At 39.0% G+C, this 22,069-nt stretch overlaps 1 protein-coding gene across 4 annotated transcripts in view; it reads right to left on the reverse strand.

The window, feature by feature from the left end:
• The window catches only part of COL11A1 (collagen type XI alpha 1 chain), a 164,754-nt gene that overhangs the window by 139,932 nt on the left and 2,753 nt on the right, over positions 1-22,069 (reverse strand). For all 4 annotated transcript variants that reach the window (XM_064455620.1, XM_064455617.1, XM_064455618.1 and 1 more), the window contains exons 2-3: positions 6,968-7,135; positions 2,436-2,649 (exon numbers count right to left, since the gene is read on the reverse strand). In XM_064455620.1, the coding sequence (XP_064311690.1) occupies positions 2,436-2,649; positions 6,968-7,135 (382 nt within the window). The remainder of the gene's footprint in view (positions 1-2,435; positions 2,650-6,967; positions 7,136-22,069) is intronic.

Here is a 22,069-nt window from a genome sequence, read left to right on the forward strand (position 1 = left end):
CAAACATAATTCTGCTGTAATTTATGTTTTTAAAACCAGGTCCTTGTGTTCTTAAGACAGTTTATCACAGATTTTGCACCAATCAAGTCAAAATGAAATTTTAAATACCTCCATTTATTTCCTTCTTACATACACAAACACATGCAGTGTTTTGTCTAGTCACTATATAGCTTCTGTCCCTTAGTACAAAGGAATCTGATCCGTAGCTCGTTGTGGATATCCTATGTAAGATGAAGTTCAGGCTGACCTCTGAAGCTTTACCCAGCGAACATCAGTAAACCCAAATTAGAAGCAAGCACGCTGTTTACATTTTATTAGATTGAATGATATGAGGGCAGAATTTATTTTTATAAATGTGTTTGATTTTCCAAATTACTCAAGGAATTACTTGTGCAAATGTATTTAATCCAGCAGCTTATTCTTTGTTATTTACATTTTACTATTTGTTCCTGTGATCAATCACCAAAATTCTACTCTGTTCTTTTGCTTATTTGAATGTATCCCATAGCTATAGAGATTTTTCAAAGATGTACAACAGTTCCAACACGGATGCTTTTCCAGACACACATTCTTACAAACGCTTGCCAATATTCCTGCAACAATAGCTCTGCCTACATAAATATTCACTAGAAAGTGAATGAAGTGATTCAGAATACCCACAAATGACTTTATTTTAAAGACTTTTGAGAATAAGGTTTTGTATGATTTGCCCAACTACACTATGTTCTTTATGAGACTTTATTATTATGATAGACCGCGTTAATTTAGTGAGCCTCTCTGCTATGACAACTTAAATATCTAAGAGCAAGAGCAAGCCGCTCTGCAGTCTAACATGGAGCAAAACATCAAAGAATCTTTGATAGACTAGGGCAAAAAATGTCAGAGTATGTCATATTAGTGACTGGTAAGGGGAAGGCTGGAATCCAACTATTTCAGTTGGCATTTGTGGCACTAAGATTGTCTAAATCAGAGAGACAACTTCGATCATTGTTACAGAGAGCTTCTGTATATCAAAAGGAACACCTCGGAGCTAATGGAATCTGACTGCTGAAGTGTATCACCGAGCCAGAACTCTAATTCCATGTTTTCTCTGGAACACAGCTGAACATTATCATTGTAAAAGCAAACTGTCCATGCATCCTCAGGCACATTACACTGTTTACACTTCTTAAATACATCTCATTTTGAGATGAAGATTGTTGTCCTAGACCCTTCAGAAAACTGCTGAGTCAGGATAAAACTGTGGGTCTACCTTTTGAAAGAGCCTAGAAGCTGAAAGCATGAAAACATAGCTCGCTGTGGATAGGGTTGAATCTAGCTGATTTAGTTCTACAGTCTCACTGCAGGAAATTGTACCAAACCGAGTTCATTTTGATTTCTGAATTTTTACAAATTTCTCAACATTTTGGGTGAAGTCCTGAAATCCATGTCAAAGCTTTGTTATTTCAAAGTCAATGAAAAAAAAAGTTTGCTGCTTTATTTTATCACTCCTCCTGCTACAGAAATGTGTCAGGTTTAGGTTTCACTGTATAATTTCACTCTCTGGCAATACAAGGGCTAGAAGACAATTACTTTTTTCTTTTTTTATCCTTTGTTGCTTTATAAACATATTTCATTATAGCTGAATTTTTGCCCTTCCTTCTCTACTGATTTGTTTTGTTTTAATAAAATTTCATTCTGTTTATCTCTGAAGACCGCGGCTGCTTTTCCTGGACTGCAGCACAATAAATAAACAGCCTTTGAAAGAATGAATGTCCATTTCCAAGCACTAGAATGACATTCCCAGAGAAAGGCTGCCTGTCTACAAAGGGAAGCTAGGTACGAAAAAAAAATAGTCAACAATGGCATGAATAACACAATAGGTGTTTGAGATTAATTGCCTTTACTGAGGGTGCAGTATAAGTCCTTGCAGTGCTTCAGATTAATTGTCTATCTTATTCTTCCCTGATTCCCTTACATAGAGGCACCTCAAACCATCTTATTTATCTGCTGGTTTGATTCAGGATAGGAGAAATTCTGTGCTGTCTCGTCAACTTGTCTTCCCTCTGCCTATCACCTTCAAAGGGATGAGCCAGCCCTTCTGCTGAGACTATTCCTTCAGCCTTTGAAAACGGAGTTTCTTTCTATATTGCACAGGAAGAACCTTCATAGGTTTAGTTTTGGTGGGTTTAGCTTTTATGACTATTTCTTCACTCTTGACTTATAGAGCTGGCAAATAAGAAAGGTGGTTTGGCTTCATTATAGCTGCATACACCATCTGAAGCTGGAACTGTACTCTGCCTCAAAGGCTCTCTGATTTTGTACCACAGCAGTCCAACTAGCTGGAAATTGTGTTAGTGATTTACTTAAATATTTAAGACAACTGTTTGTAAAGACCATAATCACCTACACAGTAGTCTGTGGTATTCTTTTTCGTCTTAAAATTTTACACTTACTTGCCATCAGCAATGTTGACTGTTCTGAAAAGAGGATAGTCTTCTGGGGCAGGTTTTCCATTTTGATCTTCAAACAGGAAGACAGGGGATCTACCAACTTCAACACCTACTTGCTGAATTCCTTGCTCGTTGTAGACAGACAGAAGGAAGGACTGGATGCCCTTTTTAGGTTTGACTGTCATTAATATTGAAAAATCTTCTGGAAAATCTCCACCTGTAAACAAAGTGATATATACAGTCACAAATTCAGAAAAGATAAACCCATTCTTTAAGGGTTTACATTCTTCTATGAGCACAGAGGATCCCACATACAGACTGTTGGGGCTTTTTAATTCTCAAAAATGAATAGAATAAAAATTACAGTAGGAAAATATTTATCTCTCTTTTTCTTTCTGGTCTCGCTTTAATTCCTGAAAGATATAACTTAAAGATTCTTAAAAACATGACTTGTAAATCTATTGTGAATTTATGTTATAATACAATTTATGCAAGAACCATGACAGTTTCACGTTCATTATTTTTTCTATTCATCATCTTTTTATTAATCTTCTAATGTAAAAGTGTGCACTGCAATTTCACTCAACAAAATAAGTATCTGTATTATAGCAAATATGTTCCCAGGCACTTCATCTCCCTCGATAACCACTTGTTTCAGCTTCCCTCTCACAATATGTATTTGAGTCTTTCTAGAATAATATTGTGTATAACACTGAAAATACACATAACTAGTTTTTTACTTAATAGGAGCTTTAGGCAAAACCAAAGAACATTTAATTTTCATTTATTCCCTGATGCTTTCTCTTTGAAGCAGAGATTATATATCAATCATTTCAATCTTTGCAACTAGGAAGAAACAAAATTAAAAGTGGCTACAGCTTCCTTGTAAAGGAAGGGCTGAGGTTTGTGCTCAGTACTGCTCCTGTTGATCTGGCAGTATATCTGCACTTCACTTGATGGGAAGGTCTGTTAGGCTTAATATCAAATGAAGTGTAAGACAGATTTTAAAATTCAGAGAATACACTGGATCCACGTGGCTTCAGCTGCAGTTTGACATGCAAGAAATAGAGGGATTAGAATCTAATGGTAACATTGGCAATGAATGTAACTGCAACCTTGTGTGCACGGGCATGGGTAAAGTGTTCTTAAACGTTTAAATAATGTAATACAGTAAGTTTTCATAAAATAAAGTTACATTTTTGTAATTAATAGAAGTATGGAAGACTTCAACATCAAAAGCTGATTTAGGAATTGCTTCTTCCAATGGAGAAAAGATAAGACTGTTTCCAAGACAGGTCTTGTGGGAAAACTCTTTCAGGATTCTGCGGAGTATTCCGTGAAGACAAGCTCCTGATGGCATTAACTCTTCAGTTACAGTATGAAAACAAAATGCATAAAATCTTCATTGCTCTTTAAATGGCATGCTACTCTTCCAAAGCAGAAAACCCCTACGCTTATGGTACTGTCTGCTGCAATGTTGCTTTATGTGCTTTCTACCATCTTTTTAACCTTTTTCATGGAAGATTGCTGAAAGACTGTAGCAATATAGACCACTTTTAATCACCAGTGTTAACCGCTTCCAACATCTTATTTTGAAGGGATCAAAGCTCAATAAATAGGAAGCATTTCATTTACTCTGGTGAGCCTTTGGTCAAGCTTTTTAATGACAAGGCAAAGCTGCCAGTTTACAGATTAATGCATTAATGCACATTTTAACGTAAGAGTAAACAGACTGTAAAGCAAGAACAAAGAGAAAAAATGACTGTCAACAGAGGCCAAAGAAATGATCTGACAAGCACTGAACATTTGCCCTGTCTGTACTGCTAATCTGAAAGATCTGTTGAAAATGCTTAAGGCAGGTGACACTAATTCAGCTAGTCTGGGCATGTCCTCGTCAAACAGATAACCTACTACAAAGAAAAACCTGGGAGCTTTCTAAGAAGGGTGACTGAAAATGAGTCATGTGCCTCAGTTCAGTAGTTTCTGTTATCACTGCTATGGCATAATATTCCCAAAGATTTTATCGTGCACCTACACTGTGTACTCATAAGTAAGTTTCCTCCACACACAGTTCTGACTGAAAAAGTCACAAAAGGGTATGACATTCTAACATGTAAAACTTTATGTACTGCTATGTATATATAGTACTTGGACACTTCTCTGGAATAGTTATCAAAGTCTTCTCAACTACTTTTGAATTTCTTGTTTATTGGGATGGTTTTAGTTGAACAACAACAAAAAAGAACAATAACAACTGGAGGGAAAATCACTAGAGGAATCTGTGCATATATCTGGGTTGCCATTCCTGTAAGTCCTATATGCTTCTGCGAGAGATAACTAGGAGCGTATAAACAAACAGCACAACAAAAATCTAAGCAGTTATCTTTAGAATCATATATCGCCTTCCAGTCAGTGAAATCAGCGCCTATTGTATTCTGGGAAGTTGGTAAATATTATTAGATCCATTTTTAAAACATGGATATATTGATGCTCCCAGATTTTGCCATTCATAACTCCCTTTGAGCTACAGTAGCTAAAGAATACTTATACTTCCTGATGAGTTACAGGAGTGAGATGGAAGCAGGCACAGGATGCATTACAACTGGCATTGTTGAGCTACAATGATGTCGCACAGCTCGGTCTTGTCTTGGATATCTTGTGTAGTCTTTCCACCACTACAGAGCACTAAGAAAAAGGGACGTGATCACTTAAGTATCTTTAAGAATAACCTCTGAAAAAGAAGGATTTCTTGTGGTGGGGAGAGGGTGCCTGTTCCGCAAGTTTCAAAAGGAAGTAATTTCTAGGTCCTTTACTGAAGTAGAGGATAGCATGACATTTTCCTGTATTAAGTGAGGTTTTGTGGTGGCTTCTTTTATACTGTGACTGAGCAATGCTTTTTATTCATCTCCTGCACACAGAAGTGTTGCAACAGATTGGTAGAATCAAGCAAACTCATTCTGGTTGTAAAGCAGAAACTGAAAGCATTAATAAGACGAGTACCTAGATTAAGGCAGTCAAGGGCTACAGAAATTTAGATGTCAGCCAACAACACGAGGTACTTATTTGTTCTGGCATTCAAGAATCATATGAACAGTTACTACTGCAGCTGCCAGATCTCCTCCTTATGCTACAATGTGATTCATGAATAAGTGCAAGTCAACCCAAGCTCTCAGACTTCCAGCTCCAGACTCTCAGGCTTTGATTTAGCAGAAGGTGCTTGTACTGTTCCAGACTTCAGAAAATATCAGTGATTCCAAGTCAGTTTATCTGAATGCTCATTTAAGTTCTTTGTTGTACCACTTGGCTTCAATGACACACATTGTAGAACTCAGACTATAAAGCTGCCAACTTATTACAGTGTGTGGTTTGTGCAGTTGTTCAATACAACAGACCATTTCTGCATTTTGTAAAGAAAGAGCAGACCGTATTCTGCTAACCTTACTTAGGTGAAGTAGTAATTCATTACACACATAGTCACACTAATATCAGCAAGGCATTGCAGACTGTAATGTGCCATTTGGTGAATGATATTTCCAGCTGGGTGGCTGTTAACTGTAGGCAACTTAGTTGAGAGGGTATATTAGAAATCAAGAACTGTGTTTGAAATAATATAAATATTACATCTGTAGGGAATTTAGCTTTGATCTTCTTCCACAAATAAAAAAGTAAACCAATGTGTTAAGAGAACATGTAAGTTATGCTTGAACTGTGTAGAGTTGTTTCCCACGTTGCTCCGGGAACCCAGTATTACTACAAAATAATGTATGTTTCCCCTTTTTATACAGCTGGGATGATATTTATGTGATTGCTACTTTGAAAGACAAAAAGGAAAGCATTTATCTTTGCAAACATCCAATCTGTATGTTTATAGTCAGATTTCAAACTCTGCAAGATATATCAAAGCAGATTTTGGTTTTTAATATTCTTATTATAATTTTCCTCAACAGTTTGGGTCAAGTGACAGCAAAATAATGGAAGAGAAGTCTCTCCTCAGCATCCAAAGAATCTCTTCCAAAACGTGATTATTTCATTCCAGAGAAATTTGAGAGAAGATGGAATCACATTACCTGCTATCCACAACTAGCCTCGTTCAGTCCCCCAGATACTCTTAGGTAATTTTTAACAGATGGTACTTCTGGGAACAATTTTGCAATGGCCAACCGCAGCTCATTTCTACCACTGCAGCATTACTCCAGGAAGCGCCGCTTTTAAATGGACTACTGAAACTGGAGGAAACTTGCCAAAGCCACCAAAAGAGCCTTCCGTCAGATAGTGTCATGAAAGAACAGGTAATATGACTTACAGGCCTATTCTGCCAGCAACACAGAATTTGATGAAGAGCTTTATAACTGAAGACAAGAAAGACTGATTCATTCAGTGGATAAAGAGCACGTCCTGTCATTTGTATGCAGAGCCAACTCTAGGGGTAACCGAAGTGTTGCATGGTAGTGATGACGGACTACACGCTGTGCTTTAGATACCATAAAAGCAGAGGCAGTAAGATAATTTACCAAATAGCTTTCTGACAGTCTTACCTGGGTACAGCTGCTTTGTGGGGGCACTCAGCTGTGCCGTTTTTGAAACTCTGTAGGCGACATCCGATCCTTTTGAATCCCTTCTGTTTGTGCAAAATCCTGCTGTTCTTGATACTCCTTCTGGTGAATTGTGAAATTCTAATGCTTTTAGCACATCAACAGGTTCAGCTGACAAAGGGGGGAAAAAAAAACCACAACAAAAAGAATTACTCGTCTTGCATCTCTACAGAATGCAGCCTCTCAAATGGATATCCATGTCATTGCAAAAGCGTATGTGTAATCATAGCAGTTGCTACATGCAGTGTTGATTTACTGCAGATTACTCCTACACCAGAATATTATTTTAACATGATTATTAATTTTTTAAATGTATAAGAGTCCATCCCATCCCATGTAATTGCTATGATCAGATTTTCAAACTACTTGCCTATGCACTGAAAATCACTGTTTCCCAAACACAGAGAATCCTGGCCATCGAAACTTACAACACATTCTTTTAATAAGCCATTTCTAAGAAGCAGAACTGACTGTAGATGTCTGCACAGAAGTTTCAGAAGCATTCAGCGACCGATAATCTACTGTCAAAAACTTGTCTGTTGCCAACATTAAAATATATTCTGATTACGTACGACTGTTTTCTCAGACACAAAGTGATAAGGAAGAAGCTAACCTTGTTTCTCATCCAGTTAGAGAAAGAAAAATGTACCTGCTTTGCCTACAAGGAGTGAATGGACTGACACACAGTCCTTCATTATTTCCAAGTCAAATTCAGGTGGACTTGCTTTGTACTTTAGAGCCCAAGCACAGTCAGGCTGCATTTATGCTCAGTGTCCACAATTTAAAGTTGAAATCCAGAGCTGCTACTGCACTGATAGAAAATTATATTAAAGTATATGTATATATATATGTATATATATGTATATATATATGTATATAAAGCCAACAACAAAGCTTTCATCTATAAAAGTTCACCACAGCAAAAGGGCCAAGTACTGTATGGACAAGCACTTCAAGGGGGGCAGCGAGACAACAGTTTGCCTACTGCATATCTTCTCCCTTAGGAAAAATTAAGTTGTTCATTCTCATACTCCCTGCAGATCATGGCTTCACTAATTTATTTTTTGAGTGGAAACAGAATTCCAATAGACCATTTTTACACTGGGACTATTCTGCACTTTCTATGTTGGCAAACTCATAACCACTTTATCTGAAAAGACAAGTTTGACACGGCTTTCACTGTTAAAGCTGAGAACTGTGTTTGGTAAATCTGACCCTTCTTCACGTCTTTGAACCGCACTGCGGCATTAACTCTAGCTAATTTATTCGCTGTTATTTTTCTTTTTATGCATCAACAAATACCAGCTTAAGGCCCAGAATTCACTGTGTGTGAACTCAACTATTTCAACAGCTATTTGCAAACAACAAGTGGAAGAGTGTAAAAACATAGGCAAAGTGATATTCTAATTAGAGTCACTGATGGGAACATATTTACCTTCTTTTCTTACTATTTGTACAGTTCTAGGCAGTGTTACTATTTTTTTTTTGCCACTGTAGTATCCCCAAAGTCACTTTAGTATATCCACTATCAATAACAGATGTGAACAAAGTTAAGTAGCACATCACATTCCATCTCCTGGCATTGCCAAATATGAAGAACTCAACTTTGTGGTGAAACCTGTCTTTGAAAGAATATACTTTTGCTGTTATTAAAACCAAAATCTGAGGTTTTCTCAATCAGCCTAGAACACACATAGCCCCCATCTTAAAGTATATTCACAAAAAAATGCCTGTGAGCATCTTTACATTTTTTTCAGATCATGTTAACCAGTATAAACCCAATAGCCAACGCTTGCTGCAAGCTAATGCGTTTTGAATGCTACACGCCTGAATTTACTTACATTCTACATGTCCTGCAGATTCAAGAAGTTATACTTAAATGTTCTCAAAAGAAATGTTTATATAGCGAGCAAATTCTGAAACATTAGTCCTACCCCCCTGTTAAGTACTGACTAAATAATTTCAGTGGATATAATGTATTTTCTATAGGTATTCCACACAATTCTAGTTACTACCATAGTGAAAGAACTGCCACACTTTTTTCCTTGTAACCGATGGCTATTTTTGCAGTACCTATAATAATTTGAACCAGTGAAGTAATGTAGAACCAGTCACTGGAAATATTAGCAAAAATTCCAAGTTGCTGTATAAGTCAACCACTGCTACATTCCTTTTTTTCCCTGCTCTTTTCTATAATTTGTACCAGATTCTTCATTATTTTTTAAAATAATGGCTGTTCTTGGCCTGGCTGACTGGGAGAGTATTCATCCATAAACAAGATTATTCATTACTCCCTGCTAGTTCTGCTGCTAAAAAACTTCCAGGCAAGAAACAGAATAATAATAGAAGAGAACAATCTTCAAACCACAAATTCCAAATAATTAGAACAAACATTTTGTTAATAGTTCATAGATGACATTTATTTCCACAAACTGTGATTCACAAAATGTAAATCGTAAAAAACAATAGTCAGTTTACAAGGATTTCTAGAAATATAACTTGCCATGGAAATTACAAGTTATATGGAGTAAGTTATGCAAAAAAGGGTAATTAGTCTATCTGCAACGATAACGTGGCTGACTTACTAAAAACGTACAGATCACAAGTAACAGAAAGAGCTTCCCTAATTTATATAAAAGAATTCAGATAGCCACTTTGACCAATCATTAAAAAGTTCTTCAGAAGTTTCCACACAAGCCAGGTGGGAATGTATAAGATTTAACATGTGGCAGGAATGTATAAGATTTAATATGCTGCTTTACAAAAGTTTGCTTTTCATAGAAACCTACATATAATTCAGACTATGAAATAAACAGACTGAGCCTCTTGGTCATAAATGTTTTTGTAACATTCCTGTGTCATCATTTCACCTGGGCTTGAGTCTCATCGAACGCCCAGATTAGAATCACAGAATCATTCAGGTTGGAAAAGACCTGAGATCATCAAGTCCAACCCCCAGCCCAACACCCCCAGGCCTCCTAAACCATGTCCCAAAGTGCCACGTCTATGTGGTTTTTTGCACCCCCCAGGGATGGTGACTCCCCCCCCTCTCTGGGCAGCCTGTGCCAGGGCCTGGCAGGGAAGGCATTTTCCCTCACACCCAACCTAAACCTCCCCTGGCGCAGCCTGAGGCCGTTCCCTCTCGTCCTGTCACTGGTGACTTGGGAGCAGAGACCAGCCCCCCCCTCACTCCAGCCCCTCTCAGGCAGCTGCAGAGAGCGAGAAGGGCTCCCCTCAGCCCCCTCTTCTCCAGGCTAAACCCCCCCCAGCTCCCTCAGCCGCCCCCAGCACACTTGTGCTCCAGACCCTGCCCCAGCCCCGCTGCCCTTCTCTGGACACGCTCCAGCCCCTCAAGGCCCTTCTTGTCCCGAGGGGCCCAAACCTGAGCCCAGCACTTGAGGTGGGGCCTCCCCAGTGCCGAGCACAGGGGCCCCATCCCTGCCCTGCCCCTGCTGGCCACACCAGGGCTGACACAAGCCCGGGGGCTGGTGGCCTCCTTGGCACTGCTGGCTATTGCTCAGCCAGATGCAACCAATCCTATATCTCAGCTGGGAGGTAGCAGGCCTGGAAGTCTCCTCACTGCTGTTACTGCCATCCCCCAGCTGAAAGCAGGGCTCACTCTAACGCACGCCTCCCCTCTGCTCTTCCTGTGCCATGCACAGGGCTACCCTGCATTGGGCTTTCTGCAGAAACACCATATTCTTGCTAGTGGAAACTTTATTTTGGTGAATATCAGGATTTTTTTATATTTTCTGGAACCACGGCAACCTAGGTGGAGCAAGCATTCAGCAGCCCTGACCAGGCTGCCATGACATCCGTCTCAAAATCCTCGATGAGCTCACTGTGCCTGTTCAGATGATCTGCCCAACGCCGCTGCAGAAAGCGCTAGGCACAGTTGCTCTCGGTATGCCACAGAGCACACACACGTAGGACTCCAGTCAAAAATAAACAGCTCTTGAAAACCAGCAGCGCTTTGATCCTAACTGGCTAGAAGTAACCTGTCTGAATTATAAAGGACGACGGGAAGTCCTCGCACAGCCAACGCTGGCCTGCTTAGAAGACCAGGGTACAGTGTCACTGTACCCTGGGAGCTTCAGCTCTTCCTGAAAACTGCCTCTTCCCAAGCATTCTGCTCCCACACAATTTCTGGGAATGGTAAGAAATCGCCAGAAACAGCACCTGTGCTAAGGCCATGCAGTTTGCCTCTTTGCATCGTCCACAGATTAAGATTACAGTTTTTACTTATACGGGGCAACATTCATGTAACCCATATATTGGCAGATCTAGGCTGTCTCACAAGAACTTTCTTACGGGGCTTAAGGCAGCTTGCCTAAATGGTTTTTCCTTCTAGCCTAATTTCCTTGGATAGTTTTCTCATAAGAAAAGTAAAGAGAACTGCAAATTAATGATATACGATGTAATGCTTTTGCATCCTTCCAATTTGGTGCTAAGACTTAATATGGCAAGGAAATAACCAACAAATAAGCATTATGCAAACAGCTCTCTTCACCAGTTCTTGGGGTGCAGTGAATTCCCCTTACGAAACTTAGACACCAGCTTTGAAAACCCAGCTGTTGGCCATGGCAAATTTGACAAAATACCAGATCCAGCCCCTGAAAGCGCGTCTCTTCATGCAGATGTTTACGGCCACAGTGCCCTGCTGCTTGAAGGCCACCTCCTGCAGGCAAGCCGGGCAAAGCCACAAGATAACCCTTTGAAAAGCAGCCCACGTTCATCAGGGCAAGCCTGCATTTTTCAGGCTAAGCTCTCCTGAGTTTCAGACCACAATTAAAAAGCAAGTTTCCACCGTGCTACTTTTCCACTGATAGAGAACCAACTGCAGGGGATCATTTTTCTTCACTAAATATTATAGTGCAAAGTTCCACAGCACATGTCCTTGATTCAAAGGTTCAGGGAGACGTGCAGCTTTCATGGCCACGAACAGGGTACACAGTAGCAGCCAGAAGTGTTTAGAAGTGCTGGGATTTCTGGAATGGCAAAGGAGAATTCTTCCAAAAATCCCTTTGTAGAAGGCAGAATTGTGAGAGATGGGAACCTTAACGTCCTAGTATCTTCCAAGATACCAAACTGTTAATCATTCAGCTCCAGCCTAAGCCCCTGGTTTTCAAAACTAAAGAAGCTAAGGCCCCCACCCCCCAAAAAAATAATGGTGTAATATCTGAAGACCTGAAATAACTTGTAACTTGCAATATTTAAAATTGTAGAGCCAAACTCTGGTCTTCATTACTGTGGTATGACTGAAGTACATCCATTCACTCAGTGAGTGTTCCATATTTATAGCGGTATGGATAAGGGCATTTGGTCCAGAGCATTTCATATTAAACATAACTCCAAAGTCATATTTAATCTTCCTTTGCTTTACCGTTAGCTTTCTTCCATAGGAACTAAGTAGGAACCTGGGGGGGGAAGAGATTGTCAGAAATATAAAATCTTTTAAGCTGCTTGAAATGGTACTAAGACATGTGTAGAAGGATGTTAACTATAAAGAAGAAAATAAAAAGAAAGTCTGTCAGCATATCCCTGCTGGAAGTTAAAAGGATTCAATGGAGTTAAGGAGCTGTAAACTGGATGCTAGATCACACTTTTACACTGCCAGGTCAGGACACAGTACCAGGAGTGAATTATGTGAGGGAAACTTCATGTGTTTTCTGTTTGTTCAGAGAGAAAGAAAATGCATATGAGCATTGAGTTCCAATTTTGGTTAGCATTTTTAAGGCCAGACTTCTTTAAAATAAATGTATCACTGTATATTTAAAGGCTATGACAATGCATTCTGTTCAATGAATTAATAACATCTTTTTAACATATAATGCAATTATAGATTGAAAAGAACCCCTGTAAAAATCTAGAGTACATTTTGGTCATATATTTAGTTGAAAAAAATCATAGCTTTAATTTCATTCCACAATCTCTAAACTGAAATCAAACCGGTGATATATCATTCCTGATATTGGTACTACACATATGGATCCAATTCTGATGCCTTTATCTTGCATTATACCTGACACTGCCTTTGTTCAATGTGATTTCTTCTGAAGTTAAGTAGAAGCTGGTGAAAACAGCAGATTCATTTCTGGTATATTATAATGTCATAAATATAAACAGCACTTATTATACAAGATCAGAGGACTTGCTTCCTTCACTTTAACTTCCCAACGGACCCGAGCTGGAATCTATCATGTAACATGGCTCTCCCTTTGTCTTGGCAGAAGCTGCCCATGGGGGAGGCTCCCAGGTCCATACCAATACAGGTTATGGCATCAGAGCAACGAGGGACTGGGAAACTGCACAACAATGCAGCAACTGAAGTCCTTTGGACACACGGTCTGTGCCAGTGACTTATTCAGTACGTGCCATCGAGCCTCCTTGTCTGAAGGACGACCTCAGTTTTTGGTATAAATGCTTAGCATTTTCACATCTCTATGGGAATGCTTCTTGAAGGTGACCACATAAACCTCAGTGAAAGGACAGACATTACAAGACAGGGACAAGTGGTATCAGACAGAAGAAAATTTGCATTGGAATGGTCAGGTCTGGTTCACAACATCTGGATTTATTTAAATGCAGATGATAATTAAATGAATGGTGTTTAATCATATATTCTTAGTTTATAAAAGATGTATCCTGTCTGTACCTGAGGTCATGGCAAACTCAGTATCCTAGTGATAGGAAAGAAAATGTCTTGCTTTTGCTTCCGCAGCCACCATTGAAGTTCTGCACTGGGACAAAGCCCACCTGACCCTGCAAGGGCAAACCATACAGAGCACAAAAGGGGTGGATCAACAGTGCTTCTAATGGCAGCAACGTCACCTTTGGAATTACGCCTGCAGCGATCACTTCGGATAAAAGGGTAAAATCTGTACGTATCAGCTTTCTAGCTACAATCATGTTGTAAGGTTAATTATCTTCATTTTAATGATGGCATTTATGAAATTTTTTTATTTGCAACAGATGATACTTTTTTTACAATGCTCTGGCTACTGCCCAACTGCAGCGGTGATCCACACCCAAAGCAAGCTCCCCATATAGGCTTACTCAAATCACATCGGTTTATTCAACTCAATCTAGCGAGTGGCATCAATGGAAACGCTAGGTATGCAAATGTGAGGCCATTGCCACACACAGAAAATAGAGCTGTACTGTTTTATGTAAGTAGAATTTCTGTCCCATATCATTCCGGGCAGCCAATGTGTATGTATCAATAAATTTACATTTAGGCACACAGAACATTTGAGCTCCTGATTTTTAGCACGCATATCAGCTTCCACTGACAGACCCTTACTAGTAATTTAAGTCTGTTGCTGTCACAAATCAATTGACAAATTCTGTGTCGGATTCATTTCATCGATAGTCAACAACCTGGACACCCTACTACTGGAATTTTTCTCCTCTGCAAATAAAAAGGTTTTCTACATACTTGCGAGAGCTTCCTCAGAAATTCTTTTTACCTATATAGGCTTACTGGTTTTCAGATGGGTTTCTGACCATCCTTTCCTATATAACGCTGTATCGAGAAGCAGTTTATGGGTCAAGTCCATGAGTGGCTGCAATTCCCCACTACTGTGGATCTCACTCAGTGTTTCACGTCTGTCTTAGCTCTTAATAGATCAAACGCCTAGAGTGATTCCATCACAGATGCATGCAGTGGTCCTCACTAGACTTGGAATACGTGCAGATTGAAAACATATTATTCATTGAATAGAGTGTTCTTCTGAGTGAATTTGATTATTCCTTAAGAGATAACCAAGAAAGCCAGAACAGACAACTGTCCTTGTTATCCAGAAGGTGCCATCCTGGAGTTTTCTTCTAGTCTACGCACAACATGCTGTGAGCCACCCAGAAGCTGCAGTGAGAAACAAATATAGCCCTGAACCTTTTCAGATAGGCTCTACCAGACTTGGCACCTGTTCTCTTTCTGCAAGCTGTATAGCACAGCATTTTTAGCGGCAGTTAAAGGTGCTGGTCAGTAAGGACCAAACACTTCAAGAGAGACTCTTATTGAAGATAGGGCATACAGAGGAAAAAAAAATCATCTGCGTTTTCAGAAGGAAGGACTTTGCTGCCAGGCCTCAAAGTGAAACTCGCCACCACAGCCACTTTCCTGTCAGTCCTGGAAACTTCTGGCTACAAAATTCATTCCCATAAGAAATTTTTCAGGTGATGACTCAGACTAAAGTATTTTTCATTCTGTTCAATTGCCTAATAAAGCATAGAAGATGAAATCCTATTATATTCAGATTTTTGGTCTTGTAACTCCTGAGTCTCAGTCTCTTCATTTTATGTGAGAGCCAAGGCATAATGATCCTTCCCTGTTTAAAGGCTATGCTCACCTACGTGATTTACAAGATGCTCCCAGACTGCATGCTGGGGGACATGCTTTAAATGCGAATAACAACAAAACTCAAAGGGGAAAAAAAGATCCAGTACTCTTTACTTTACAGCTATACCTTAGCAAACTGAGTATCCAACTCTTTGTTATACTGTTCATAACTTCAGTAACTGTGGCTTTTCCTTTTCCAGATACAATAAACATTTTTATAATGGACAGCATTATATATTTTTCAGATTTAATAAAGATAACTTCTTGAGCTATCATACTTTGTCAGCAATGCCCTTCTTCTGATTACTGTGAAGGTGAAAATTTATCAGTGATGACTCCACAAACAGCCTGTAAGAGTTACTGTCAATAACTCATAACTGGTGAGATACAGCCCTGGAGTAGCAGAGAGCTTAATTTGCCCCAGTAAGAAGAATTATCTGAGAAATTTAGAAAGACTAATGTTTCTAAATTACTATTATTTTACATCATATTTTTCCATGGAAATGTTTCATTCTGCCAGTAATCTGTTCCAATGGAACCACTGCAAAACTAAAACTTAAGAGTGTTGAAACATTGATCTACAATTCTAGATGGACTGGTTTTTTAAAGCTTAGTCCAGTTTTAGTTCACTGTGACAGATCATTTAAACAGTAGAAGTCATTATAACCTGGGAGGCTAAAATATGCGTCTTTGGTGGGTACTGATGAAGGGACTCCTTATATCTGTGGACAGGACTTTCAAAATGGGCTACCTATGGTTAGGTTTCTGGGTATATATTTAGGAACATAAATAGAAGGTACTGGCTGCTCCACAGCTTTTTTGAAACTATGCTACCTATTGGAGGCATAATAGCCTACAGTTATGTAGTTTATTTACTTTTCTTAAAATTTTGAATCTTCACAACAATAAGTGCTCCTTCTAAGGACTCTGTCTATTCTACAGGGAGGTGAAGATAAAAACTACCATGACGAAGGTTTCTGATGCTCCTTAGATGGTCCAAGGCTTAATGAATGTAAGAGCTGAAAATATTCTGATGAACAAGAAGGACTCATATGAAGAGGTAACTACTCTTCAGGTTGTGCTGTTGACTTCTCAGAGCAGCGCAGTCAGGCCAGAAAAAGGGAGACTTTTTTTCTTAAAACAGTCTTAAATACAGATTGTGTCGAAGTTCTTCTGCACGGGTTTATTTTAACTACCACTTGTCAAGCTGTTTCAGCAGTCCTCCTACTGTGAAACCTGGTAACTTCTCCCCTCCTTGCATTCCTTCTCCCAGATGATTAGTCCAGTTTCCGATTCTATCAACCATTAGCAAGCAGTTTAGTTTACCAGCTAGACCTAAGTTTGCTAGAGCAGGAAGAGTAATAAATGCTGTCACCTTGCCAAATTATCATGACAGAAGTCTTTACTAGCAGTGTTAGGATCTGGATTTGCTAAACTGTTAGTTTGTTGGCCTTTAGGATAAAGCACAAGACCCATCTATTACCAGAAACCTGTGCTATTTCTAATGTGGTAGGAATATTTTTGTTCTTCTTTTTACCCTTATACACTTTTACTCATGGTGGGTAGGTATGATGGATATCTCTTCGAAATGGAAATACATATAATTATTATTATCTGTACTTATTAATTTACTGTGTTCTTAATCTGTTAAGAATTAACTCAGGAGTAAACATCCAAGAGCAGAAATTCAAAAGCATGTTGTGCCTCAAATGCTTCCCTGTCCTCAGAAAGGACGCTGTTACCTGCCCACTGCAGGCTCTAGGCTCTGCACGCCAAGCAAGGCTTCCCTGCAGCCCTGCCCCAGGTGTGCAAGCACCAGACACCCTTCCATCCTTAGCATTGCCTACTGCCTAGCTCCGGGCAGCTCTGCGCCTCCTGAGGGGCTTCTGGGGCCGGCAGGCTGAGAGTCGCACACCTCCTGACTCTGCTGAGAGCCCAGACATGTAACAGAAGGCTGTCCTGGGAGCAAGCATCAAAAGCATCGGCTCTGCAGTGTCCTTTGTGAAGGTTCCAATACTTTTCATGATGCTAACCAAAGGACTTTACAGAACTGGATAATATGAACTCCCTGTTTTGTGGGCTGCAAAACTGAGTTACTGAGCATCTTCCAGGTACAAAAATCAAGCTGATTAAGCTGCCTAAAGTAATTAGATAGTGCTCCTGAAAAATCAAGCTGCTTTTTTTTCCCCTTGGTAACTAAATATAAATTTATGACATTAACTAACATATATTGCCCACATATATATTTCTGGACACATACTTCAAGGTTGTTTTACCTGTTAAAAATTTTCCTATGTGTTAGCTTTTAGATGAAATATGTAACTGGGATCTTGGCGGGTGACATTTTTAGAAGAAGGTGTTATTGCAGTGCCTTCACATTTAGTGATCATAAGAACTAGAGACTATCCAGATGCATACAGGAATGCTTTAAATGGCCTATGATTGACTACTTCACCAACAGAGGGCTTGTGTGAAACTGCTCAGAACTGGCTACTTCTCTTTCCACACCAGTTATTTGGAAACTTTTCAGTGACTTCCTATGCTGCAAAAGCTACTAAATATATAATAGTCCTTCAAAGGCAGTAAAGACAGTCTATGCATACATGGGGTGCATTTTTAATACTCACCAACCACTAACTATATCTCTTTTTGAAGACCAATCTCTAACACTCATAAAGTAAAAAAAGAAAAACAAACACCAAAAACCCACTTAAATCCCATACTGAAACCAGTGGAAAACTTGCCTATACACACCTACGCACTCAGATCTTTAATAAGTTTGCAGGCTTATTTATTTACTGGAAGCATTCAGCAAAAAAAGAAGAATAGTTCTTTCTGGGTTTTGTTACATTGCACAATTCTGGAGCGTAACCTAGATTCCAAGACTGACATTTCATATGTGCTTTACACATTTTGCTGCAAAACATGAATTTTTTGTTACTTAAACCCTCCTTTTAGACTAGATCGATTGTACTTTAATCGCTTCGTCAGCAACATGGGCTACAATCAAGCACTAAAGACCTGATTCCATAAAACATTCCACTTGTCACCCACCGAGGACTGGGCTAGTTCATCACCTGGTGCAGACCCATATCGATCCGTCAGTTTACAATATTTTACCATCTGTCTCGATACTCCTGTGGAGATACTCCTGTTCCGCACCACAGCGGGTTATATCAGAACTGCAGTCCAAGTCTCTAACTAGGTTGAGGCCTCTGCTAGACTCAAAAAGATCATTTTGTAGAGACTGTACTTCCAACTGTGAAAATCAGCAAAACAAGTATTAAATTCTTGGAGTATCCTGTTTCTATCACCATACCAAAAAAAGACACAATCTAAAAATGGTCACCGCTACAGGAAGAGACAAGGTGTTCCCTCAGAAATTAAACATGAGGGAAGCGGACCCCACCTAAAAGCTTTGTCTATCAAGGTATTGATTCAGAAATAATCCCAACAGACTTCAAAAATGTCTTCTAACAAATGGAAGTTTTCAAATGTAGAACATTTGTACATTTTTTGGCTTTAAGCTTAGAATAAAAGAAAAACACAGCTAAGGACAAGATTTACAAATGATGCCATCTAAAGTAACCCAATTAATTTGATAGAAAAACTACTAAATTTTTTTTTTTTAAATCATACTACTTTCACCATACTTCCGCTGATGTCAAAGGGATTATCTCCCTTTTGTGAGCAATGCAACGAAATCAGACCCAATTCTGTATCCTGCTGATATTAGCAGGCATTCCACTTAAGTAGACAGCAAGGTTATAAAAAAACAATAAAATTCAAGTTTTTACAAACTATGAATGCTTGTTTGTTAAACTATCAGATTTCTATGTTAATTTGAGTAAATACACAGGTAAGGGACAGAGTAGGTAAAACTTAGGCTGCAATAATACATGCATGATACAGTAATACAACATGACCATAATTTGACTCATAACTCAGTTAGTTTGCATTATAGACAAAGCTTAGCTGTCAGTGGCATTATTCATGGCAGGATCGGGATCTTCATGCTTTTAATCACATTTTATAATACATCTTCCAACTTGCTTTGCAGCAAACACTTTGCTTCCATAATATCAGCTCTGCCAAATAACATTTACTTCACATACTGTATGCATTAACACTCTGACATACAGTGAAATCCCAGACCTAGAATTTACAAAGGTTTTTACAACCCCTTATGTGTGATAATGTGCTAAAAGGAATTTAAGTTCTGCCAGATTCTACTACTATTGTAATAACAGGGTCAGCAATTAATCCTTACATTTACAGTCTGTAAACTCGGTGTTTAATACTGAGTAGTACAGTTATAAGCCTTTGCAACAGGCATGTGTGTTCACCTAATTCCTTTTAAGCCACTGCTCTCTATTGTGTCCATCCAGAGGGCAAATCTTTATCACTGCATGAGACTTCACATTCTTAGAACATCAGAGATTTCTCCCAATCTCTGCTTAATTTATTCCCCCCTATTATCAACAAATACGAACAACGATAAATTAACCAATGCTGGGAAGATTTCTTCTGAAAAGAAGCAGAGAGCTCTACAGAGAAATGAAAAGCAACTTCTTAATCTTGCTGGCAGATGGAAACCCTACTGTTCACCACTGTTCAAAACAAATCCGGGAGAGACATAATTGCTCCAGTGTGTTTTAGGTATAACTTCACTTCAGCAGTAACGTCACGGCTCTTTTATCATGCTGCAACCTTGCAAGAATTAAGGGCCCTGTTTAGAGGAGACCAAATACCTTTGGGCAGGACAATTGTAAAACTGAGTATGACAATGCCTTTCCTACATTTTACAGCTGCTACAGGCACCAATTTTACCAATAATGTTTTTCTTTCCCCCCCCCTCCTTTTTGTAGTAGTCAGAAAACACCATAGCACCAGGAAAAGTTTTATATCAAAGGTTGTTTTTTCCAGTGACATTCCAGTAATAGGTGCTAGGCACAGAGACCATTTCAAGCCAAAACCACTGAATATTTGTGGGTATTCTGTATGTACTTTATATATAGTTACATTCATTAAGATATACAGAAAACTGAAGTTGAGAATGCTCTTTTCTGCAGAGCTAGTAAAAAGACACAGTTTCCTGCAGGCTGGGATCCTTGTGAAGTCTCATTCTAAATTAAACGCAAAGATTCACGCTCTAGAGAATCTACAACACATACCAGTCATTTTTCTGTGTCAGATGTCTGCTGCTGAAGTCAAAATAATTACTTTACCTTGGAAACAATTTAAAAGAAATCTGAATTATATAACAAACCAGACACATACACGCAGGTGTCTCTTGCACTGTAGTGGGAAGACTGGACCGTTTCACCTGCTGATCCCTGGGACTCAGAAAAACTTCAGCTAGGACCAACTAGCTGTGACTAGTGAAATCACCCTCTGATTTAATCACTTTTGCTCACTTTGTGAATACTTGTCTGAGAAACCCCTGTACATCCTCCATTTCTGAAGGTTAATGGCATTTTGTTACACTAAAATTAACACACAAGACTATTTCACTGGAAAATAAAGGAACTATGAAAACGTTTATATTCTTTTTCAATTTTAAAAGCGAATCGATCGGATCAAATCAACAGTGCTTTACATCACTAACAGTTGTAGGAAGAGACTCATACTTTTTGGTTCAAAACACCTTTTTGTACAGGTTGAGACTAGCCAGATACAACGAACAGTTTTCATTCAAGAACAGATCCACAGCTTCCCAGAGTAACTCACTAAGCAATTAGAGATCAGTGTTCAGTGTGCATCCACAAAGAAAACCCTCCTTTCACCATCACTAGCGGGCCTAGTTCTGCGTTCCTGCTGCACCTAGAACTCCTGCTAGTTCCCAAGCCTGTGTGGGAGAAGCACAAGGAACCTTTGTATTTCCTAAGATGACTGTAAAAAGTATCTATTCTGTATTAGAAACAAATCTGCTTGTCACTTACACAGAAGGTCCAAAGTGTATTTTCCATGTACAGCTTCACAGCCTCATTTTCAGTAAGGATTCTTAAATCTTTCTGCACTCAGATTATGAGCTAGATTTCTATTTGCTTGAAAAAAAAAATCACCTTATAAATAATAAAAAGACTGATTTTTCATTTCTTGCCCATGAAATTTAAATCAGCATCACAATAGTGCATTGATGCCAGGCCCTTACAAAAAATTTATAGCGTTGAAGCCATGCCATTTCGACTAAATGAGTTTATTCATTCCAAACACATTACCAACAGATCCAGTATTAAAGGTGAGGAAGGAGAAAGGAAATCAAAGGATGTCTTTTAAAATACTGAATTTTGTTTACTTTAGCCAAGTCATAAAGCAAAAATATTTTCTAAAAAGAGCTGCTTAAGGGCTGGTGGGCACCGAGCTGACCAAACATGAGTCACTGCCTTTCCCATTCAGTTGCTTTGTGCTTCTGTAACTTTTTCTGTCTCCAGATGAAATAACTGGAGAGCCCCATCAGATCTTTACCCCCCTCCCCCTTTCGTGGTAGAATGAAAGACACCTCATACTTCTCCTTTTTTTGTGTTAAATAAAGAAACTTGAAAAAAAAAGTCAAGAATTTTAGGAATCTTTTGAGGTTTCTCTACATGGAATGGATTTGGATGCTGTGGTCTTAAAAAGAAGTCACTGCTATATGATTAACACTTTATATGAACACACCATGTAATGTTCTTTACATAGGGGTAGTTTTTGAAATGATGCCT

Source organism: Phalacrocorax carbo, chromosome 6 (genome assembly GCF_963921805.1).
Source record: "Phalacrocorax carbo chromosome 6, bPhaCar2.1, whole genome shotgun sequence".
Classification (NCBI taxonomy): Eukaryota; Metazoa; Chordata; class Aves; order Suliformes; family Phalacrocoracidae; genus Phalacrocorax; species Phalacrocorax carbo.